The 22,256-nt window shown below is 38.8% G+C and overlaps 1 protein-coding gene across 1 annotated transcript in view; it reads right to left on the reverse strand.

Annotated features, from left to right (window-relative positions):
• Positions 1-15,910, reverse strand: part of LOC143040261 (uncharacterized) — a 49,078-nt gene extending 33,168 nt beyond the window's left edge. The window contains exons 1-6 of the mRNA XM_076211028.1: positions 15,775-15,910; positions 9,521-9,659; positions 7,213-7,391; positions 6,183-6,370; positions 5,108-5,307; positions 3,870-3,993 (exon numbers count right to left, since the gene is read on the reverse strand). Of these exons, the coding sequence (XP_076067143.1) occupies positions 3,870-3,993; positions 5,108-5,307; positions 6,183-6,370; positions 7,213-7,391; positions 9,521-9,659; positions 15,775-15,810 (866 nt within the window). The 5' untranslated portion in view covers positions 15,811-15,910. The remainder of the gene's footprint in view (positions 1-3,869; positions 3,994-5,107; positions 5,308-6,182; positions 6,371-7,212; positions 7,392-9,520; positions 9,660-15,774) is intronic.
• Between the last annotated feature and the right edge of the window lie 6,346 nt (positions 15,911-22,256).

A 22,256-nucleotide genomic window follows, 5' to 3' on the forward strand; every position in this document is an offset into this window, starting at 1 on the left:
TCACCCCCTCATTTCTCACTCTATCTAGCCTAGTAACCCCCACCATACTTCTCAGACACCTCATCTCAAACACATTCAAACTCCTTCTCTCTTCTTCTCTTATGTTCCACGTTTCTGCCCCATACAATGCTGTTGGCACAATCACTCCTTCATACAGTCTCCTCTTCGCATCCATTCCCAAATGTCTATTTCTCATTACACTCTTTAAACCACCAAGGCATTTACTCGCTTCTCTCAATCTACATTCTACCTCCACCTTCACTCCACCTTTTCCTGCTACACTTGCACCCAAGTATCTAAAACTATCCACTTCCTCCAGTCGCTCTCCCTTAATGTTCACTTCCAGTCTACTGCCACTTTCACCCCTTGTACATCTCATCACCTTACTTTTACCCACATTTATCTTTAGCTTTCTTCTATCACATACTCTCCCAAACTCTACCACCAGCTTCCTCAATCCCTCCTCTGACCCTGCCACAAGCGCAGTGTCGTCTGCAAACAACAGCTGGCTCACCTCCCACTTTTCTCCATTTTCTTTAACCATCTCCAATCCCTGACTCACTACCCTAGCATTCACCTCTCGCACCACCCCATCCATGTATAAGTTGAACAGCCAGGGCGACATAACACATCCTTGACGAAGTCCCACCTTTACTTCAAACCACTCACTCTCTCCATTTCCAATCCTAACACATGCTCTACTACTCACATAAAAACTCTTGACAGCTCCCAAAAGCTTTCCTCCTATCCCATAAATCTGCATAACCTCCCACAGTGCCTTTCTGTCTACCCTATCATAAGCCTTTTCCAGATCCATAAAAGCCCAAAAAACATCCTTCCCCTTTCCTATAGCTTTCTCACATATCTGTCTTACCACAAAGATCTGATCTACACAACCTCTACCCGTCCTAAATCCACACTGTTCCTCACCAATTACTCCTTCTGTTCCTCTCCTAATCCTCTCAATTAAGATTCTCCCATAAGCCTTCCCTACTACACTCAACAGGCTAATCCCTCTGAAATTACTACATTCACACTTGTCCCCTTTTCCCTTGTAAAGAGGAACTATACAGGCACTACTCCAGTCCTCCGGTACTCTACCCTCTCTCCAGCAAACATTAAATAATCTCACCAACCAGTCCACCATCACTGAACCTCCCTTTTTCAGACATTCTGCATGACATCCATCCAGACCAGGTGCCTTACCTGCTTTCATCATCTTTACAACTGCCTTCACCTCATCCTTCCTTATTTCTCCTCCATTCTCCTCACTCATCACTCTCATTTTCTTCGTATTTCCCACTGCAGCTATCTTTCCCTCCCTATCCTCCTTCACATTCAGCAACTCCCTAAAATATTCTGCCCATCTTCCCCTCACTGCCATCTCTTCCATTATCAACTCTCCATCTGTACCTTTTACCTTTTCTTCCCTACTTGATTCACCTCCTCTTCCTCTCTTAATTTCTTTCCAAAACATCTTTTTATTACTTTCAAAATTTTCTGTCATACTCCTACCCCATTTCACATCTGCTCTCCTCTTTGCCTCCTTTACCTTTTGCTTTACTTCTCTTTTCTTTTCTTTGTACGTCTCATATGACTCCCCTGTCCTCTTTTGTAACCAATCTGTGAATGCTCGCTTCTTCTCTTCTACAACCTTCTTTGTTTCCTCATCCCACCATTCACTACCCTTTCTTCTATTTCCCCCTGTCCTTCTTGTTCCACACACCATCCTTGCACACTTTAAGACTCCCTCCTTGAACCATCCCCATTCCTCCTCCACACCCATCTCTGCTCTATCCTTAACTCCCTCCCACTCCTCCTTCAGCTTCTTTTCGTACTCCTTCTCCTTTTCCTTTTCATTCAAGGAGTTCACTCTAAGAACCTCCCTACCTTTTGTCCCTTTCCTCCTTCTCCATCTATCCTCCACTCTCAACTTACCTTCCACCAAAAAATGATCTGATATTCCCCCACCCTCTCCCCTTAGCACATGTACATCCTTAACTCTTCCTATCATAATCCTATTTACCACTACATAATCCATTAGCGCTCTATCTACCACCCTTCCCTCCACCACCCTCTCCCATGTGTACTTATGCTTGACTTTCTTCCGAAACACTGTATTTGCTATCATCAGCTCTCTTTCTAGACACATTTCCACCATCAACTCTCCACTACGATTCTTTCCTGGAACTCCACACTTCCCAACCACTCCATCGATTGGACCATTTCCCACTCTAGCATTAAGGTCTCCCAGTACTATTACATTGACATTTCTTCCTAAACCCTCTATGCACTCATTTAAATCTATCCAAAAGGCCTCCCTTTCTTCTATACTCTTCTCACTGCCCGGCCCATATGCACTTACAAAGACCCACATCTCCTTTCCCAGTTTCACCTTCATCCACATTATCCTTGAGGAAACCTCTTTCCACTCCACTACCCCTTTACCTATCTCCTCACTTACTAGAATAGCCACCCCTTCCCTCCCTCGCCCTCTCTTCACTCCTGATAACCTCCCACTTACACTCCCAAACATACACTCACCCTTCCCTTTCAACTTAGTTTCACTCAAAGCCAACACATCCAACTTTCTTCTCACAAACATACTACCTATCTCTTCCCTTTTACTCTCATCTGTACCACATCCACGCACATTAAAAGACCCAAACCTTAGGGTGCTGGCCCGAGGCCCGCCAGCACCCCTTATGCCTTTTCTTTTCATTTTAGGTAATTGCCCCTTGGGGCTACAGGGAGAAGGATGCCTAGTCCCTCTCCCCGTCCCTTTCTTCTCGCCTCTTACGATCCAAGTGGGAAAACTTGGTGGCAGTATTCTTTTCCCCCACCACAGGGAATTCCCCCAATCAGAAAGAGAATACTCAGAGAAATGGTAACAATAATATATTTATTTATATATGAAGGGCTTTTCCCCCTTATAGGGGAGGTAGCCAAGTCAAAATGCACACACCCACTCCCGCTCACCACCTTTTCCTCCCTCTCATCTTGGCTCCTTGTGGATGGAGGGTTATCCTTGTCTTCTGCCCACTGTCCTGGGTCAGAAGCAATGCAGCAAGACAGTACATCACACTCTTTTTGGTAGTTTGTCCTCATTCATCCTTTCCAAGCACCCAAATTATTCCAGTATTCTTTCATCTACCCTATCTGCTACAAGAAGCCCTTACCCCCCCTGCTCTGGTGGCAGAGATTCTTAGGAGCAACTTTGGTTTACCACGCAAGTACCACATCCCTTAACCAAAATTACTCCTTCACATTTTTTTCTACACTGAGGGGTGATTCTCCAGCAATCATCCCTCTTCTCCTCCTATTGGCCAGAGGTGTAGAGATCAACCCTGGACCCATCACAAACTATGTTCCAAAACCCATCACCTTGAGCTGTCAGACAAAGGGTTCAGTTCAATGCAACTTAAGCAAAAACTGAGCCCACCTTAGTTGCACAACACTTGCTGCCATAAAGCACTACACAAATACTTGGACCTGTTCTTCATACCAACCCATAACCTCATTTCCCACACACATCTACTGTCCCTTTCCTCTTAGCTCCTTGTGAATGACGGGTCATCCCGGTTTTCCACCCATTAATCAAGTTAAAAGCAATGCAGTGAGGTACAGTGCCTAAACAATGTGGGCCAACATCTGAAGCTGGTTTACCCCTACTACACTTCATTACATGGCAATACATAAAAATTTATCAAAAGAGAGAGAGAGAGAGAGAGAGAGAGAGAGAGAGAGAGAGAGAGAGAGAGAGAGAGAGAGAGAGAGAGAGAGAGAGAGAGAGAGAGAGAGAGAGAGAGAGAGAGAGAGAGAGAGAGAGAGAGAGAGAGAGAGAGAGAGAGAGAGAGCCAATAACCTACCATTGATTGATAAACATCATGTAGTACATGGGAGGCCTTTCTATATCCATGCTGCTGAAGCAGACATCTTCATAGTTGTTGTAGACAGGAGGCTGTCCCTTTGGTGCATTTATGTACACCAGCACTGTTGTAAAAATAATAAATAAATAAAAAACAAATAAATGAATATAAATAAAATGTGTACATACATATATACACAAAACAAAAGAAGATTTTTGTGGTCAGGTTGATATGTGACAAATATTTAGGAAAGGGTGAGGTTATTTTTGGGGGCTTTATACATACATGCATATAACAAAGGCCTTTTCCCCCTTACAAGGGGGGTTACCAAAAAACAAAGGCATAAAATCCATACACTCCATCCCCACATACTCTACTCCATCCCCACATATTTCACCCACTGCCATGGGTTAGAAGCAGTGTCGCAAGACACAGCACATCCACAGCAAGGCTGCTTCATTGAATCGGCAACCCCCTCCTCTCCATTCCCTCATGCAGAAAAAGAGACGACAGGGAGAGGTCCCTTTGGGCTGCGTCAATTCATTTTTTCACACATACTCCCTCACCCCCCCCATTCCCCACCCACTCACTTTCACGCATCACAGCGTCATCCATATACAACCATTCTCCATTCACCCCTATCTTCTGTCTTCTCCCATCCTTCCTCAACAGACATTGCCCATCTTTCCCAACGTCCCTTTTACACCTTCCATGTCATCCTTGGTCACCCCTCTTGTTTACTCCTACCTCTGTCTTCCACACCTCTTTTACTAATCTTTCTTCACTCATTCTTTCCATGTGTCCAAACCATTCCAATACTCTTTCATCAACCCTATACCTTAACTCCCTTTCCACCCCTGTTCTCCTCCTCACCTCCTCATTTCTCACTCTATCCAGCCTAGTAACCCCTATCATGCTTCTCAGGCACCTAATCTCAAACACATTCAAACTCCTCCTCTCTTATGTTCCCCATTTCTGCCCCATACAGTGCTGTCAGCACAATCACTCCTTCATATAATCTCCTCATACAAGCTAAAACTACAAAATAAATATAATCAGTTGGGAGCTATAGGTCTCCTGTAAGAGACCAGAAATAACAGATTGAATGTCATGTATATTCATTTATAGGGGTCACAACTTACAATGCATTTTCTTACATGTTTCACCCCACCACCCACTAATTATCATGTCTGCATTGCATAATATCTCCTTTCATAAAACTTCCCTACACTGCTCACCTGGGTTCTTTTCCTGTTGATATCCAACAAAAAACTCGGTGTTTGACACCCAAACCAAGTTCAGTACTGGAGAGGGTTGACAGGGCAGAGGTGGTGCGGGAACTGTACGCACGGGTGTCAGATCTGGTTTGAACAAAGCAAGTGAACCATCTCGTAATCCTACTGTCAGCTGCTTCCCCTTCGGTGACCAACACACAGCACTGTAATATAAAGATCAACTCAAATTTCACATTATCTAAATATTATATATTTTTTTATTTCAATCACTGACAAGTATCATGTTAATTTGCAAACATATGGTACCATGGAATGAAACCAATACAAATTACTAGTAGGAGCTGGCCCAGTTACAATAATAATAATAATAATAATAAAAGAAAAAAGTTACTCCCTTTGATTTGTAAGCCACACCATTTGTTCAACAAATTGCCCCCCCACATAAAAATAAAAAATAAAAAATAATAATAATAATAATAATAATAATAATAATAATGAAAATATTAATAATAACAATAACAATAAAACAATAATAATAATATGGTTAAATGTCACAAACTTCCTCCTTTCAGAAGGCTAAGACAGTGCCCCTTCCAGGCAACTTTATAGCATGAAATTTAACGGACCATGCCCTTAGTTCAACTCATTGTTGGGAGGGTTCTGCCACAAGTAGAGATGCCCAAGCCCCCTTGGCCAACAAGCTTCCAATAAGAAAGAAGTATCCTCCATAGTATATAAAATTTCCTCATTATCGTTTGCCCTAAGTCCAATGATACTGTACTGTAATTACTACCAATCAGTTATTCCAAATCAACCCTAAATTGTAGCAAAAACTACAATTGCAACACCCAATGATTACACAAAGCATCATGTACTAGCAATACAAGAGAACTGTGACATCATCTCACACAAGATACTAAACAAACAAGAATTATTGCAACATCCCATGGTTATTCAAAAGTATCTATATTACAATAACCCAACTTCAAACAAAACTGTGACATCATGACCTCACTCAAGATACTAAACAACGAACTATCTTGCTACAGTACTAAAAAATAACAAATATCATACTTACCAAGCTGTAATACCCCTTTTGAATGAGTAGTCAATACCCTTGTCCTTCAGAGTATATATGGCTAAGTCTCCTACTGATGTTGCCAACGCGAGAGAGGTTGGGTCAGTGGGATTCCAGGCAATGCCTGCAACATGGCTGCCCTCTGTACTGCACACTACTGCACTGAGGATTGGCGATGGAGGGGCACACTATGGGAAGGGATAAAAGGTTTATTGAAATGCAAAGGCACTGAAAAAACTGCCAACAAAATAAAATCAAACAATTATAAAAAGTGAAAATTTCAAATAGACCATTTAGAATTTATAGTTTCTTTTAAATCAATTATAAGAAACACCATGTGAGAGAGGGGGAGAGAGGGAGGGGGGACAGCAAGAGGGAGGAGAGGGGAAGAAAGATAAGGGGGGGAGGGAGGGAGGGAGAGAGAGGGGGGAGATGGGAGAGAGAGGGTGGGGGGGGAGATGGGAGAGATGGGAGAGAGAGAGAGAGAGAGAGAGAGAGAGAGAGAGAGAGAGAGAGAGAGAGAGAGAGAGAGAGAGAGAGAGAGAGAGAGAGAGAGAGAGAGAGAGAGAGAGAGAGAGAGGGAGGATGGGAGAGAAAGAAAAGAGAGAAAGAAAGAAAGAGAGAGAGAGAGATATGAGAGAGAGGGAGAGGGAGAGAGAAATAATGTCAGAAAGTGAGGAAGAGAAAGTGAGAAAGTGAAAGTGAGACAGACTGAGGAAATGAAAGAAAGTGAGAAAGAGAGAGAGAAAGAGAGAGCTGGGATTGGTTAAATTGAGTGAGTTCCTGGGCATGTTCTGGAGCCCAAGTACCTGTCTTGAGCCCAGGTGGAGGGGAAGGAGGAGGTGGGTGGGTGGGGTGAGGTGTCTTGTACCCTGACGATATCTGGGTCTGGATCTGTCACCCTGTAGGCCCGTTCCTTCTCAGATGATGGTGTTACCAAGTGTAGGTCTGCCTAATTGACGCCTTATCATATCTCAACAATGTGGAAGTTATCTTCATTAAACAGAATATAAAATATTTGTTTACTTACCCCTGGGACAATGCTGCGCACTTCATAGTAAAAAATGTGGGGAATTTTGTTGGCAAAACCAATGACACCTAAGGTTAGCCCATCACAACTCACTGTCACATGAGAAATGTTGCCAACACAGGTGATTGTAGTTATCTCAGTCTTTGTCCCATCTCCATCCAGTTCTGAAGTCTGGTATACTGCAACATTTAAAAATGGTTGTGAACAATTGTAACTTCCTTAAAAAAATAATAATAAATAAATAAATAAATCAAAATATACAATAATAATAATAATAATAATCATACATCCCTGTGTGCTAAGCTCTATAAAAATTTCAATACGACATTAAATGATCTAAACCAGTATTTGAAATTATTCTGCTCCTCATACATACACAGGAGAAGGTAAGGATCTTCACCACTCACTAACAATGATTTCAGGTTAATTAATCACAACACAGATACAAGTATGTACATATGTATGCATAAATGTGTGTCTATTTACTTAGTTGTGTTTACCTAATTGTAATACACAGCAATGGAGCAATGCTTATTAGATTCCATCTCCTACTCTCCAATTTATCATACCTTCCCAAACTCCATCACTAACTGCCTCAATTCCTCCTCTAACCCTACCACAAGTGCAGTGTTGTCAGCAAACAACAACTGGCTCACCTCCTACTTTTCTCCATTTTCTTTAACCAGCTCCAGTCCCCTGACCATTACCTTTGCACTTACCTCCCATACCATACCATCCACGTACAAACTGAACAACCATGGCAACATGACACAGCCTTAACACAGCTCCATCTTTATCTCACACCACTTGCTCTCTCCATTTCCAATTCTAACACAGGCTCTACTACTCTGGTAAAAACTCTCGACTGCCCTTAACAGTTTTCCTAAAATCATATCTCCAAAACCTCCCATAGTCACTTCCTGTCTATCCTATCATATGCCTTTCTCAAATCCATAAAGGCCCAAAAAACATCATTACCTTTTGTTAAAGGTTTCTCACATATCTGTCTTGCCACAAAAATCTGATCCACTCCTCCCCTACCTTTCCTAAATCCACACTCTTCCTTTCCTTATCCTCTCAATTAAAACCCTCACATAAGCCTTCCCAACTACATTCAACAAATTAATACCTCTGAAACTTCTACACTCAAATTTGTCCCAATTTCCATTGTAAAGTGGACTATACAGGCACTTCTCCAGTCCCACGGCACTCTACCCTCCCTTAGACACACATTGAACAGCCTCACTAGCCAGTCCACTATTAATGTACCTCCTTTCTTCAGACACTCAGCATGACATTCTTCTAACCCAAGTGCCTTACCTTTCATTATTTTCAAAACTACTTACCCCTCATCTTTTCTCTTCCAGTTTCCTTTCCCATCACCATACATTTCTTAACACCTCCCACTGTTACCACCAATCCCTCCCTATCCTCCTCCACATTCAACAGCTCTCTAAAATAATTTACCCATCTTCCCATTACAGCCTCCTCTTCTGTTAACATCTGTCCATCAGCACCCTTTACCTTTTCTTCTCTAATTGACTCGCTTTCCCTTCCTCTCTTAACTTCCTTCCAAAATATCTCTTTATTACTTTCAAAATTTTCTGTCATACTCTTCCCCCATATTACATCTGCTTTCCTTCTTGCCTCCTATATCTTATGTTTTGCTTCTCTTCTTTTTCCTTTGTACCTCTCATGTTTCCTCTCATCCAGCTTTGCAACCAGTCCGTGAATACTCACTTCTCTTCTACGACCTTCTTTGCTTCATCATCCCACCATTCATTACCCTTCATTCTATTCCCTCCCATCCTCCTTGCTCTACATACCATCTTTGCACATCTTGTCACTCCCTCCTTGAAACATCCCCATTCCTATTCCTCTTCTACCTCTACTCTTTCCTCCACCACCTTCCACACTTTTCTCAGCTTCTCCTCGTACTCCTGCTCCTTTTCCTTCTCATTTAAACAGTTTAATCTAAGCACCTCTCTACGTCCTGCCCTTTTCCTCATTCTCCAACTATCTTCTATTCTCAACTTATCTTTCACACACACACACACACAAAAAAAAAACTCTCCTAATGTTTTTCCGAAGTTGGAACCACTGATTTTATGCTTTGAATATGACCCTGAATAGTGTTCCATCCCATTCCCTATGTACTCAAGTCCTAATTTTCACATATCAAAGGTATTTTTGAAGGTTAAAAGTGTGCCCTATAGTTACACACAGACTAGAAAAACAGCAGTCATCCAGAAAAAATTGAATATTCTAATATTCATACTTTTCTCAAAATAAAATATAATACACAAACCTTTAATAGTCTTGTCATGTGCCACAAAGATAAGGCCATATTTTCCTGCTGATGCAACCAAATTTCCAATGTCCTCTGATACAGATAACCTTACTTGCGGACAGACATCTGAATCAACTTTGGCAATAAACTGGAACAGCTGAAAATAAATAAATAAATAAAATAATAATAAAAAACAAAATATATATATATATATATATATATTATAATAATAAAAATTAAAACAGCTTATCCTTATAAATCTGCAACCATGTATTTAGGATCAGTTGATAATGGACACATCTTACAATGGCCTTTTTCAGGTAAACACATTTCAAGAATGTTGAAAGGAGAACATAACAATGGAGAAGACTGCAAAAGACCATAAAAGCTACACTTGGCAGCTCCATGTCCCTTACCACCTGTCATCCCTATCCAGTGTTAAATCTTTTCTTAAAACAACCAACTATTTCAGTGCTCACTCCACGGTTACTAAATCTATTCTAATCATTAACCTCTCTGTTGGTGGACCAGTTCTTCCTGATTACCTTCTTAATCTAAATGATCCAATCTAAATTCATTACTATGAGTCCTGCCCTTTCTTAATATGATGACCTTGCTTCCATCACCCTTGTTATAACCCTTGACCCATTTAAATACCTTTATTAGATCACCCTGCACTCTTGGTCTTTCCAAAGTGTAAGTTAAGGTGCCTTAGCATCTTTGTATTGTAAATATTTAAGCCCTTGTATTTACCCCAATTGTAATATACAGGACAGGAGCAAAGCTCATTGAATCCCACTTCCCATTCTCTATTTTTTTTTCTTTTTTCTTTTTTTTTTTATAAAATCTGGCCTCAAATTCATGTACAGTTCCAATTTAATCTATATCCTTGATTTCCAATTATCATATTTAGATTTGAACTTGTATCCTGTTTGACCTTGGGCTATATTATTTCCTAAGCTATTCTAAGTATTTATGCAACTATATGAAAAACTATTTCTTCAGATCCTATATACATGTGGTCTTTCTTAATTTGTTCCCATGACCTCAACCCCTCCCATCTTTAATCAGATCTCTTCTGTCAATGTAATCTATCCCCTTTAGTGATCTCAAAAAAAATCACATCACCTCTTTCTCTTCAATCTTTCAAAGTTAGCAGACCCATTGCTTTTAGTCTTTCCTCATATGGTTTATCTGCCAGGCTGGGGCCAAGTTTGGTTGCTGTCCCTTGTATTCTCTCAATCTTGCTTATATCCTTCACTATGTGTGGGGACCATACTACTGACATATATTTCGGTCTTAGACATATCAGGGTTTCCATGAGTTTTATCATCATCTCTTCAACCATATAGGGAAACACCACTTAATTTTCTACAGTAGTCCATATGTCTCAGGTGACATGTCTTCATCCATATAGTGAAATGCCTCATTAATCTGCAGTAGTCCGTACTGCCAGGGACAGGTTGTCTTTTATCAACACTCTTTCTCCTCTTTTGTTTTTATAATGGGTTCATTTCCCAAAGAATAGTTTATGGAAAATCTTTTGTAACTATTGCCCATTTCCAGTACTCTGCATTTTTTGGTATTGAACTTAATTTCCCATTCTTCTATAATTTTGGTAATTCTCCTCAGTACTGATTCTAGTGAATTAATATCCATTCTATTGGATGGAGACCAAAAATGTACTGTATAGTCAAGGATGGATCTAAACAGAGTTTGGAGGAGAGAGAGAATATATATATATATATATATATATATATATATATATATATATATTTCATCATATTTTGTATGTAATTAAACTTAAATAAGCAATTAAAAAGTAATATTTGGTGAATCAAAAGGTTTGAAGTGTTATCTGAAGGTCAGACACTTGTATAGGCCATGTTGATTAATTCTTCCTCTCTTTATGTTTCCTGTTTCTGCCCCATATGGTGCTGTCAGCACAATCGCTCCTTCATACAATCTCCTCTTAGTATCCATTCCCAAATGTCTATTTTTCATTACACTTTTTAATCCACCAAGGCATTTACTTGCTTTTCCCAATCTGTATTTTCAGTCCTTGTCCTAAAAAAAATGCAGGCAAGCTAAAAAGTACTCACCTTAATTTTCCCCGTGACTGCTAGGCGAGACTTTTTTCATATTGTTGGAATTAAACCATGACACACTAAACAGAGATGTCTTTTTTCTTTAACATGTGAATATTACAGGAGACCTACCTGTCTCCTTAATTAGAAGACGAGGTAGGATTACTCGATGAATACACAGCGATGCTCAGCTTCATTCTGTGGTAAACATCATCAAGGCACACAAAATTTGAGCTTCGATTTTTTTTGTAGGTGTGCGTTTTTAGTGCTCCTCATTTTGAATTTAGGTGCAAAAATGCGTGCCTTCAAAGACAAGCCCTGCACCTCCACTCCTCCCCTTCTTGCTACATTCTCACCAGGTGTCTAAAACTATCCACTTCCTGTAGTCTCTCTCCCTTAATACTCAACTTCCAGTTTGCTGCCATCCTCTCCCCCTGTAAATTTCATCACCTTACTTTTACCCACATTTATCTTCAACTTCCTTCGTTTGCACACCTTCCAAAAACTCCATCACTTCTTTAATCCCAATGGAAATAAGCGTACATACTTTTTGTAAATTTCATCACCTTACTTTTACCCACATTTATCTTCAACTTCCTTCTTTTGCACACCTTCCAAAAACTCCATCACTTCCTTAATCCCAATGGAAATAAGCGTACATACTTTTTGTGTTATCATCGGCAATTTGCATTTACTATTCCGAACTATGTGTTCTTGTATTTGCACTTCATGTACATTGATTCATTGCCAAATAAAGTCTATCTATCTATCTGATACTGCCATGAGTTCAGTGTTGTCAGCAAACAACAACTAGCTTATCTTCCATTTTTTCTCAATTTTCTTTAATTATTTCCAATCCCTGGCCCACTACCCTTGTGCTTACCTTTCACACCACCCCATCCACATAGAAATTGAACAGCCAAGGCAACCTAACACATCCCTTACAAAGTCCTACCTTTACCTCAAACCACTCACTCTCTCCATTTCTGATTCTAACACAGGCTCTACTATTGTAAAAACTCTTGACTGCTCTTAACAGCTTTCCTCCTATCCCATATATCTGTAATACCTCCCACAGTGCCTTCCTGTCTATCCTGTCATAAGCTTTTTCCAAATCCATAAAGGTCCAATAACCATCCTTATGTTTTCCTAAAGCTTTCTCACATTGCCATCTTACCACAAAAAAACTAATTCACTAATCATAATCTGATCATAGAATATATAAAAGCATTAAAACAAAATTTGTACCTTTAAAAAGGGTATTCTAAGGTATTTTTAAGGGGCACATGCACTATCTGCGATTTTTTACCATTTCCAATCTTGGAAATTTTTTTTAGAAGTGCACACCTACCCAATATAGCATTAAAAAATTAAATATTAACTTTGTAAATTATAATACATCAATATAATATACGTTTCCTTTGGCAGAAATCAATAACAGAAAAAGTTCCTATAAGCTATACACAAATGAATGTAGCAGCTACAACTGCTTAACATGTCATCTTTGTTTTGACAGATTTGGAGGTCGAAGACGACAACAACAACCCTGATGACCTCTAGAATTACAGGTACTGCATTACTAAATGCAGGTTAGGTTAGGTTTGGTTATCTTAGAATAGACAAATTTATCATACTTCAATTTCTTCAACCTCCACATTTATGAAAACAAAGATGGTATCTCAATCGGCCCAAGCGGCTATTTTCATTTGTGCATAGCTTTTAGCAACTTTTTCTATTATTGATTTCAGACAAGAAAAACATATTACAATGATGTATTATAATTTGCAAAATTAATATTAAATTTTCTATTGCTATACTGCATAAGCGTACACTTCTAAAAATTTACCCAAAAATTCTCTAAAAGAGGTCTTTTTGACAAGTACAGAAGCACTTAACCCCTTCCATACAGTGATGCCTACGTAGGCGTCATGAGGAGCAAGTGGGTACATGAGGATGCCGACGTCGGCGTCTTGATAATATTTATGGTAGTTGTACCTGTGTGATCCCCATACTCTGTAAACTGGCTTCATCACATTTTCTATGGTTATCAAAATTCACGGGTGAAAGAGAAAACGATTAATACAGCAGTGACTTTATTTTTTATAATGCGAGTATTATGACGCAACATCGCACGTCTGGCAGCTAATGCTGCCCGCAAGATTTTGGCTCGTATTGAAGGGGTTGAAACAAAAAATCAATAACAATCAATGCTATTGTACCCCATGCACTTGAGTCAGTCATATCATTCGCTGTTGTCTCTCCGGTCCTGTCAATGCAGTCTAATGTCAGTTTGACAATGGCTACCTTGTGCACCACTCAGTAAATGCACTCCATTGGAGGTAAAGTTTGATTTAATTAAATTTCACAAAGCATGGTTTTTTTTTGTGCTTTATTCAAATTTCAATTCTAATTTGGATAAAATTTTAGATGTGCACACCTATGAGATATAGCGACAGAAAATTAAATAATTTTGCAAATTATAATACATCAACGTAATATACGTTATTCTCTGCAGAAATCAATAACAGAAAAAATTGCTAAAAGCTATACACAAACCTGGCAGCTTCAACTGCTTGAGACACCATCTTTGTTTTGGTAAATATGGAGGTTAATCAAATTAAAGTACAATAAATTGGTCTATTCTAACCAGGGCCCACACGTGGGATAGGGGGATGCATATGCCCTGGGGCGGCATATCTAAGTGGGGTGGGCAGCAATTCTAGTCTGGACATGCTGCCCACAAGACTGACAAAATAATTATAATAAAAAAAGGTCAAAGGAGTCCTGAATATTTTACCGTAATACACAAATTTTGCGTTAGAATCAACAGAATATGAAATATTTTCCCTTACCCTTTCTCCAATAGGGATATTAAAAAACATTTTTAAAATCTGTTTAATCATTTTGCAAGGCAATAGCTATAATAGGCTGTGAGGGATGGTGGAGATGAGAAGTGGCATATGAGAACTTTGCCCTAGGGCAGCACTTAGGCATGTAAGGGCTCTGATTCTAACCTAACCTGCATTTAGTAATGCAGTACCTGTAATTTTAGAGGTCATCTGGGTTGTCATTGTCTTTGACCTCAGAATCTATCAAAACAAAGATGGCATTTAAAGGAGTCAATGCAACTTCATTTGTGCATAGCTTTTAGCAACATTTTCTATTGCTGATTTCTGCCAAGAAAAATATTTATTACACTGATGTATCATAATCTACAATACTTAAGTTTTTAATGCTATATCACATACATGTGCACTTCTAAAAAAAATTACCCTAATTTGTGCTTCCCCACCCAAAAACCCCACTTTCCCATTGATGTGGGGATGATGTAGTAAAGGCAAAAAACCAGTTTCTGACAAATTTGAGGATCTGATTTGAATTACACACAGAAAACTCTAGGAATAATGAAAAAAATATCTGTTGTGCAATTCTAAAAATTTACACTAATTTAATAAAACCTAATATAACCATTCCATAGAAAAAATAATATTTCTAATGCAACAAAGAATTAAGTGAAAAATGTCTTTCCGTGATACTGGAATAGAACTTAGAAAATTACACGATTATGCCTATGGTCTAACAGTAAATAATGAGGGTGGCACTCTTACAATACCTATTCCCTACCATAATCGGCTAGCATACTTCCATGGGTCTTGAAACAGTCAAACCATACAATTTGTTGTACTTTTTAGTGTTATAATTGTACATGATTTTGAAGAATACTGCATATCTTATGCTGAAAAACTTATATGGTTGGTCAACTTGTTTATTCAAGAAATGACAGCAATATTCTCTTCCTATGTTCTGCCAAGTTTCAGAATAATACAAGCACAGATATTTAACTTGATAATTATGGTCCCCAACAGCTCCTAACCTTGCTTAATGTGAACATTCAATAGAAAAAATAGATCTTTCAAAGCCAAAGGAGAAACAAAAAGAGTGGAATTGCAGGGTATTGGAGTAGAACCGATCTCATATTATTACAAGTGATGCAAGAATCAACACAATACTGAAATAACCCTGTATAGTTAGTAAAAATTGTTTCTAACTGGGACTTTCTAACGAATATTTCTAAAACTCAAGTACACTTTTTCAATCGCCTGAGTATTGCATCATATCAAAATATATAAACATAGCCTCTTATTACAATTAAATCTACTCTTTATAAACATAATTTGTCCTTACGTCTGAAGCATCTCTAAATGGTGGTGCATCATCCATGATAACTCATTTGTTTATGATATGTCATCTGACAAATTCAAATATGCTTTCACACCGGTGTTGTTTTGGTCAACAGAAACGTTCCGTGCACTGCATCTACTAGAGAAAATCTAAAAGTAATGTTGAAAATGACAGGCGACTAAGTTTTTACAATACTGTAAATAAACAATTAATATTAGACTGTTCTTGGGAAAATATCCGATAATAATCCCTGTTATTTTCATATACTCGAATGATAACGCATGTCTGAAAGTTTACTAGTTTATAACAAACTCTACATGCAGTACAAATCAAATAATTACGATTTCGCTGGCATTGGAAACTGAAGTAATATATTTCAATATTTTATAATTTAGCGTTAGGTAGCGCCATGCACGATCGAGGGAGGATCACCATGGAATCCTGAAAATTACAGCTACCACAAAACACTAGACATGACCCTCTGAACTACAGACCCATTGGCCTTATATCAGGTTGTTCAAAGATTATTATAGAGAAGCTTATTTCATATTGTCGAAGATACACCTAAACAACAATAATATCTTATTGCCCAGGTAGTTTGATTTCCGCTCTGGAATGTCTGTTTTGGACGAACTTCTTCTTAACACATGTTCGTGTTAAAGGGTTTTCCTCGTACTTGTGCTCTAGGAAACAGGTTGTTGATGTCAACTCTGCAATATCCGATTGATTAAACGCATGTGGTGTCCCTCAGGGCTCCATCTTGGGACCTCTGTTATTTCTCACATATGTGAACGACATGAACATATGTGAACATATGTGAACGACATGATTCATCACTGCTATATTCACACAAAAATGTTAACATAATTGAAATTGTAGTTACTTCTGAACTTGAATCTGTTGGTCAGTGGCTTGTTGACAACAAGTGATGTCTCCACTTAGGTAAAATTAAGCCCGTTTTATTCGGAACAAGCTCAGTGGCGGCGCCAAGGGGGGACTTGGGGGGGCTTTACAAAGGCGGAGCATGCCGACAGGAGACCTTTTGATCCATATCTAGGTCGGATGCACAAAAAAAAAAAATAATAATAATAATAATATTAATAATAAAATAATAAATAAAAACTATAATAATGTATATAACAAATAAAATACATAAATAAATGCATAGGTATAGTTAAATAATAAACAAACAGGTAAATAGTAAATAATAAATTGACATATAACTAATAATAATTGAAAATCAGACAGACAAACGATAACAAAACAAAAACAAATAATATAAGATAAATTATAATCATTACAGCATCTTACTTAGGTATTTATCTAAATGATTCTTAAAGCTTCTAACTGAACTACATTGCACTACCTGTGCAGGAAGTTTATTCCATTCATTAACTACACGGTTGGCAAAGTTGTTTCTACCTACTTCCAAATTGAATCTATTTCCGGACAGCCCCCCAACTTAAATGAGCAAATTGAAAATTTAAAACACTCATTAAAATAATTTTATTAAGTGGAATTTTTAATGGCCAGGGCTAAAAATTTGTCAGCCATCAGCGCTAGCCCTACCATTAACCCCCTCCCCATTCTGATTACAGAATGAATGATCTGAAATAATGGCAAGTATGATCAGAAAGGAGATAAGTGATGAGGTGAAACAAGCAGAGCACTTTACCATCATGGTGGACGCAATGAAGGATATAGCGAAGAAGGATCAGATCTCTATTGTTGTGAGTTATCTCCATGATCAGGAGCTTCATGAAGAATTCTTGGATTTCACACCGGCTGAAGGCCTTGATGCAGAATCGTTACTCCAGAAGATAAAAGAAACTTTAGCCAAATGTAAAAGTGACCACAGTACCTGTGTCGGTCAGTGCTATGATGGAGCGGCAGTTATGTCGGGTTGCACCAATGGTGTCCAAGAAAGATTCAGAAGAGATGTTTCACAGGCTGTATATATCCAGTGCTATGCTCATAGGCTAAACCTCGTTTAAGTTGACTGTATAGACAATATAAGGTCAATCTGAGTTTTTCGTCACAATCCAATCACTATACAACTTTTTCTCCTCGTCGGTGGTGTATCAGGAATTTCTTAGAAAAATTCCAAAAGGTGCTGAACCTAGAATGACCGCATATAGAACTCAAACGGTTATCGGACACCAGATGGCATGTCAACACTCAGCCTGCCAAGCTGTTAAGAGGGCCTTGCCTGCCATCGTTGCAACCCTAAAAATCTAATGGAAGGGAAAAATGTAGACAGGGCCAGTGGAGCAAGGTCACTCACTGCCCATTTTGTGACGAACCTGGTGTTCATGGAGAGTTTGCTGCATTTGACGAAAACCTTGTCAGATTAACTCCAGTCCCCCGATCTCCAGCTTGCCTCAGCAGTTGATTTGGTTGAAGCGGTGATGTCTAGTCTCACAGAGATGAGAAACGAAGAGAGCTGGAAGCAACTACGAAATCATGCTGAAGAATTGTGCCAGACTGTAGGGATTTGCAGACAACTTGGATGAGTTTGTCATAACATCCGGCATAGGACAAGATGATGATTCGAATGACTCCGATGTTACCAAGAGACGGATTTACTACTCCGTGGTAGACAAGTTTCTCTGTGAGTTGAGAAGAAGATACATGTCAGGTACTTATTGGAGTATCTGCCCTCAACCCCAATCATCCAACCTTTTTGAATAAGGAAAAGCTATCAGGAATGGCTGCAAATTACGGGGTGGAGGACAAAGATCTATCCATAGAGCTGCACCAACTAAGAAGGAATGGAAGTGGACACACCTATGCAACTTGCCATCATGTTCCAACCGTACAAAGATACATTCATAGATTTGTATAAGCTAGTGCGTATTAGTGTTACTCTTCCAGTTAACTTAGCATCATGTGAAAGAAGCTTTTCGTGCCTAATGCAACACCTACTTGCGTAACAGTAGCGGTGACAAACGTACCAGTAATCAATTCCCAAAGAGCAAAGATGTTAGACAGGGATATGATCATCGATGCATTTGCTGCCAACCATAGGAATAGGCTTATCATTTTAAAGTAGGTGGAACGATGTATTTCCTGAGATATATCATCGTGAGTTTCTCTTTTTTTTAACTATCTGTTTATGGTTGAAATCCATGAAATGTCAAAACATCAAGGATTTACTGGCTTTTTCATATGAAGGACACTGAATGAAGAAAACATATCTTTATATCTGTTTTTTAAACTATTCTTAAGGAACAACTTGCAATTAAGTTTAGCAAGAGGATTACATTTTTGTTATCGAAATATGTAAAAAGTTTCTTGGGAAGTGCTTATGTTTCAAAAGTGTTCGTTCAGCTATATATGAATTTCAATTTCATTCATATAAATGTTTTACAAACCGTAAAACCTTTTTGTTTTTTCATTTAAATTTTGTTTATTAGACAATTAAAGAAATATAGCCTACTTCAAGTAATGTTTCATGAAGCAATTTACACAGACGTATATGCTACATGGGCTAAAAGGGTGATTAGATGCCAGGGCCCACAATACTATGTAAGAAGCTTTTGAATTTCCACATTGGCCCTGGATTTCCTATGGCATGTACTGCATGATGAATTAGTCTTGGTAAAAATATACACTTGATTTTCTTCCTTACATAATTACACAATTTGATGATTGGCAGACAATAATACCCCATCCATAGACATATTCAGCTCAAGAAACCCTAGTCACAGCATGCAGAGCATGTAGAGGGGGTTTTGATTACAATCCTGCCCAAAGTACCGTGTAATTTTTTGCAATCTAAGTGGAATAGCAGCTCGGTGAAGTGATAATAATAGACCTCCAGCAGTGGGTTTGGAAACTCGATATACCTCACTCGAACAATAGATAAGTGAGGTTAGAAAATACACTTTTTTTTTTACCGAGATCAAAACAGCATGGTATGCCTCCCATGTTCAGATGTTCGTGAATGATCATCATCTTAATTTATTTTCTGAGACCACCTACTCGTCAACATGTCGAGTCCCTCCTCAGCCCCCAACAAAAAATCTTAGCAGAGCTCCCGTCAGGGAGGTGCCCCTGGACCCCACCAAGGACCCTAGGCCGGCCTCTTTGACCCCATGCCGGACCTTGGACTACGCCTTTCGGATTGCCACTAACGCGGAAATTATAGTACTATGAGCAACCCCAAAAATTGTTCAGCCCCCCCTTAGCCTCCCCCAACTAAAAATTCCTGGCTCCGCCGCTGAACAAGCTATGTGTTAAAACAATGCTCAAATTTGCATGTTACCTACAATAGAATAAATGTCACACCCAAAAATTGTGTTAACTATGAAGGGGTGGAATTTGACCAAAACAAGAATTATGCCACAATATAAAATAAAATAACCACTAAGGTTAATGCCAGAGTAAAACTGTTTAACAGAATATCCTATTTCCTAGATGTAAAAACTAGGGTTGCACTCAAATTAAATTCTAGAACACATCTTGACGTATCCAATTTATGTCGTCCCTGTTTAAGTGGAAAACAGAGTAGGCTTTTTAACTACCTGTCATATACACTAGATAATACGTGTGTAATGCCCATATTTTCCATGTTTATTTATATTATTTAAAATTACTGGATAGGACGCCCGAGAGAAATTTCACCACATAAAGGTAACAAACACACACACACACACACACACACGAACAAGTTTATGTGTGCGTGAGATTATAGCATTACCCATAGATCGATCTTTGAGCTCCGTAAATATTGTCCCGTGAGTCTATTAAACTGAGTCAGTACTCACCACACATATACTTACACGGGGTATCGTTCAATTCCTTTGGTGAGGTGTACCATGTTTGGTGTAGTACATTTCCAAACCCCACCTAAAACCGGTACTATGGCGTTAGCTAGAACAGTGTAATTAGAAACCAAATCCCTAAGGAACACAGTATGACCGCCAGTTGCCCACCAATAGTCTGGTGAAATATTATAGTTGAACCTTTGGCCAATCTACGCTAACCTTTTCATTTTCTTTGTCTAGAAGTGAATTATCTTAGAGCACCAATATTGTATTTAGAAATAATAGGAGCCTTAGATCTATAAGCGATGTATGTTTGTTTATTTCGATCTGACCCAATAACTGTGTGGAGGATCCTTCCTGGAGAACTGCCGTTAATTGAACACTTTCTTTTATTTATTAAACGTCAGTCGCCCTCGCATCCATTAAACTGTCCTCTGTTTTGTCTGGGTATTGAAACAGAATTGTAGTTTTAAGTCCTATGTAAACCCCTCGGGGATAGATAGACTTGTGGTTAGAAAAAAATAAATATTGTGCTTAGTGACTGTCACTGTCCTGTACATACATTATATAAATGTGAGTTTTCGTTGTCGGGAAATAAGGAACCCCCAGATGATTAGTCAAAGTAAGGTGTCCAACTGTGCCCTCCGAAAAGAGTATTAACTTTGGGCCATTAAGTCTAAGTATTGATAAAATTTTAAGTATAGAATAAACTATATCTTAATTCTCGCGTAGCCTCAATATTGTTTTGGAAGTCATGCATGTTCATAAAAGGGAAGAAAACACCAAAGTGGTTATTGACAACTCTCTCATATGTATATATTTTTTCTCGTAATAATATCCCCCTCGACTCCAGCAATACATAATAATAATAATAATAATAATAATAATAATAATAATACTGATGATAATGATAATAACAATAGTAATAATAATAATAATAATAATAATAATAATAATAATAATAATAATAATAATAATAATAATAATAATAGTTAAAATTATGATAATGATAACAATCATAATAATTATAATACCCTGCACTGATAATTATAGTAATAATAACAATGATAATAATGATAATAGTCATACATATACCAAGGCTTTTTCCCCCTCAGAAGGGAGGTAATCGAAAAGAAAAAAACATAAAACCATTCCCACCCATTCCATCCTTAAATACACTCCACCCCCCTCCACCCTCCACCTTCCCTCTTGTCTTAGCACCTTCTGGATGACGGGTCATCCTTGCACATTGTCCACTGCCCTAGGTCAGAGGCAGTGTCTCAAGACACAACACATCCACAGCAAGGCAGATTCATTAAATCGACGACCCCCCCACCTCTCCGTCCCCCCATGCAGAAAAGGAGGAGGCGGGGAGAAATCCCTTCGGGGTGCGTAAATTTTTTTCTCACACATACTACCTCACCCACCATCTCATTCCACCTCATGCATCACAACATCATCCATATACAAGCATTCTCCATTCACCCCTGTCTTCTGTCCTCTCCCGTCCTTCTTCAACAGACATTCCCCTCTTCCCCAAAGCCCCCCTTCACCCCATCCATCAATCTCATCCTAGGACGCCCACTCATGTTCACTCCCTCCACATCTGCCTTCCACACCTCTTTTACTAGTCTTTCTTCACTCATTCTTTCCATGTGTCCAAACCATCCTAATACTCTTTCATCAACCCTATCTCCCAACTCCCTAAACCACCCG

This window comes from Oratosquilla oratoria, chromosome 28 (genome assembly GCF_046742065.1).
Source record: "Oratosquilla oratoria isolate Oo_2021 chromosome 28, ASM4674206v1, whole genome shotgun sequence".
Classification (NCBI taxonomy): domain Eukaryota; kingdom Metazoa; phylum Arthropoda; class Malacostraca; order Stomatopoda; family Squillidae; genus Oratosquilla; species Oratosquilla oratoria.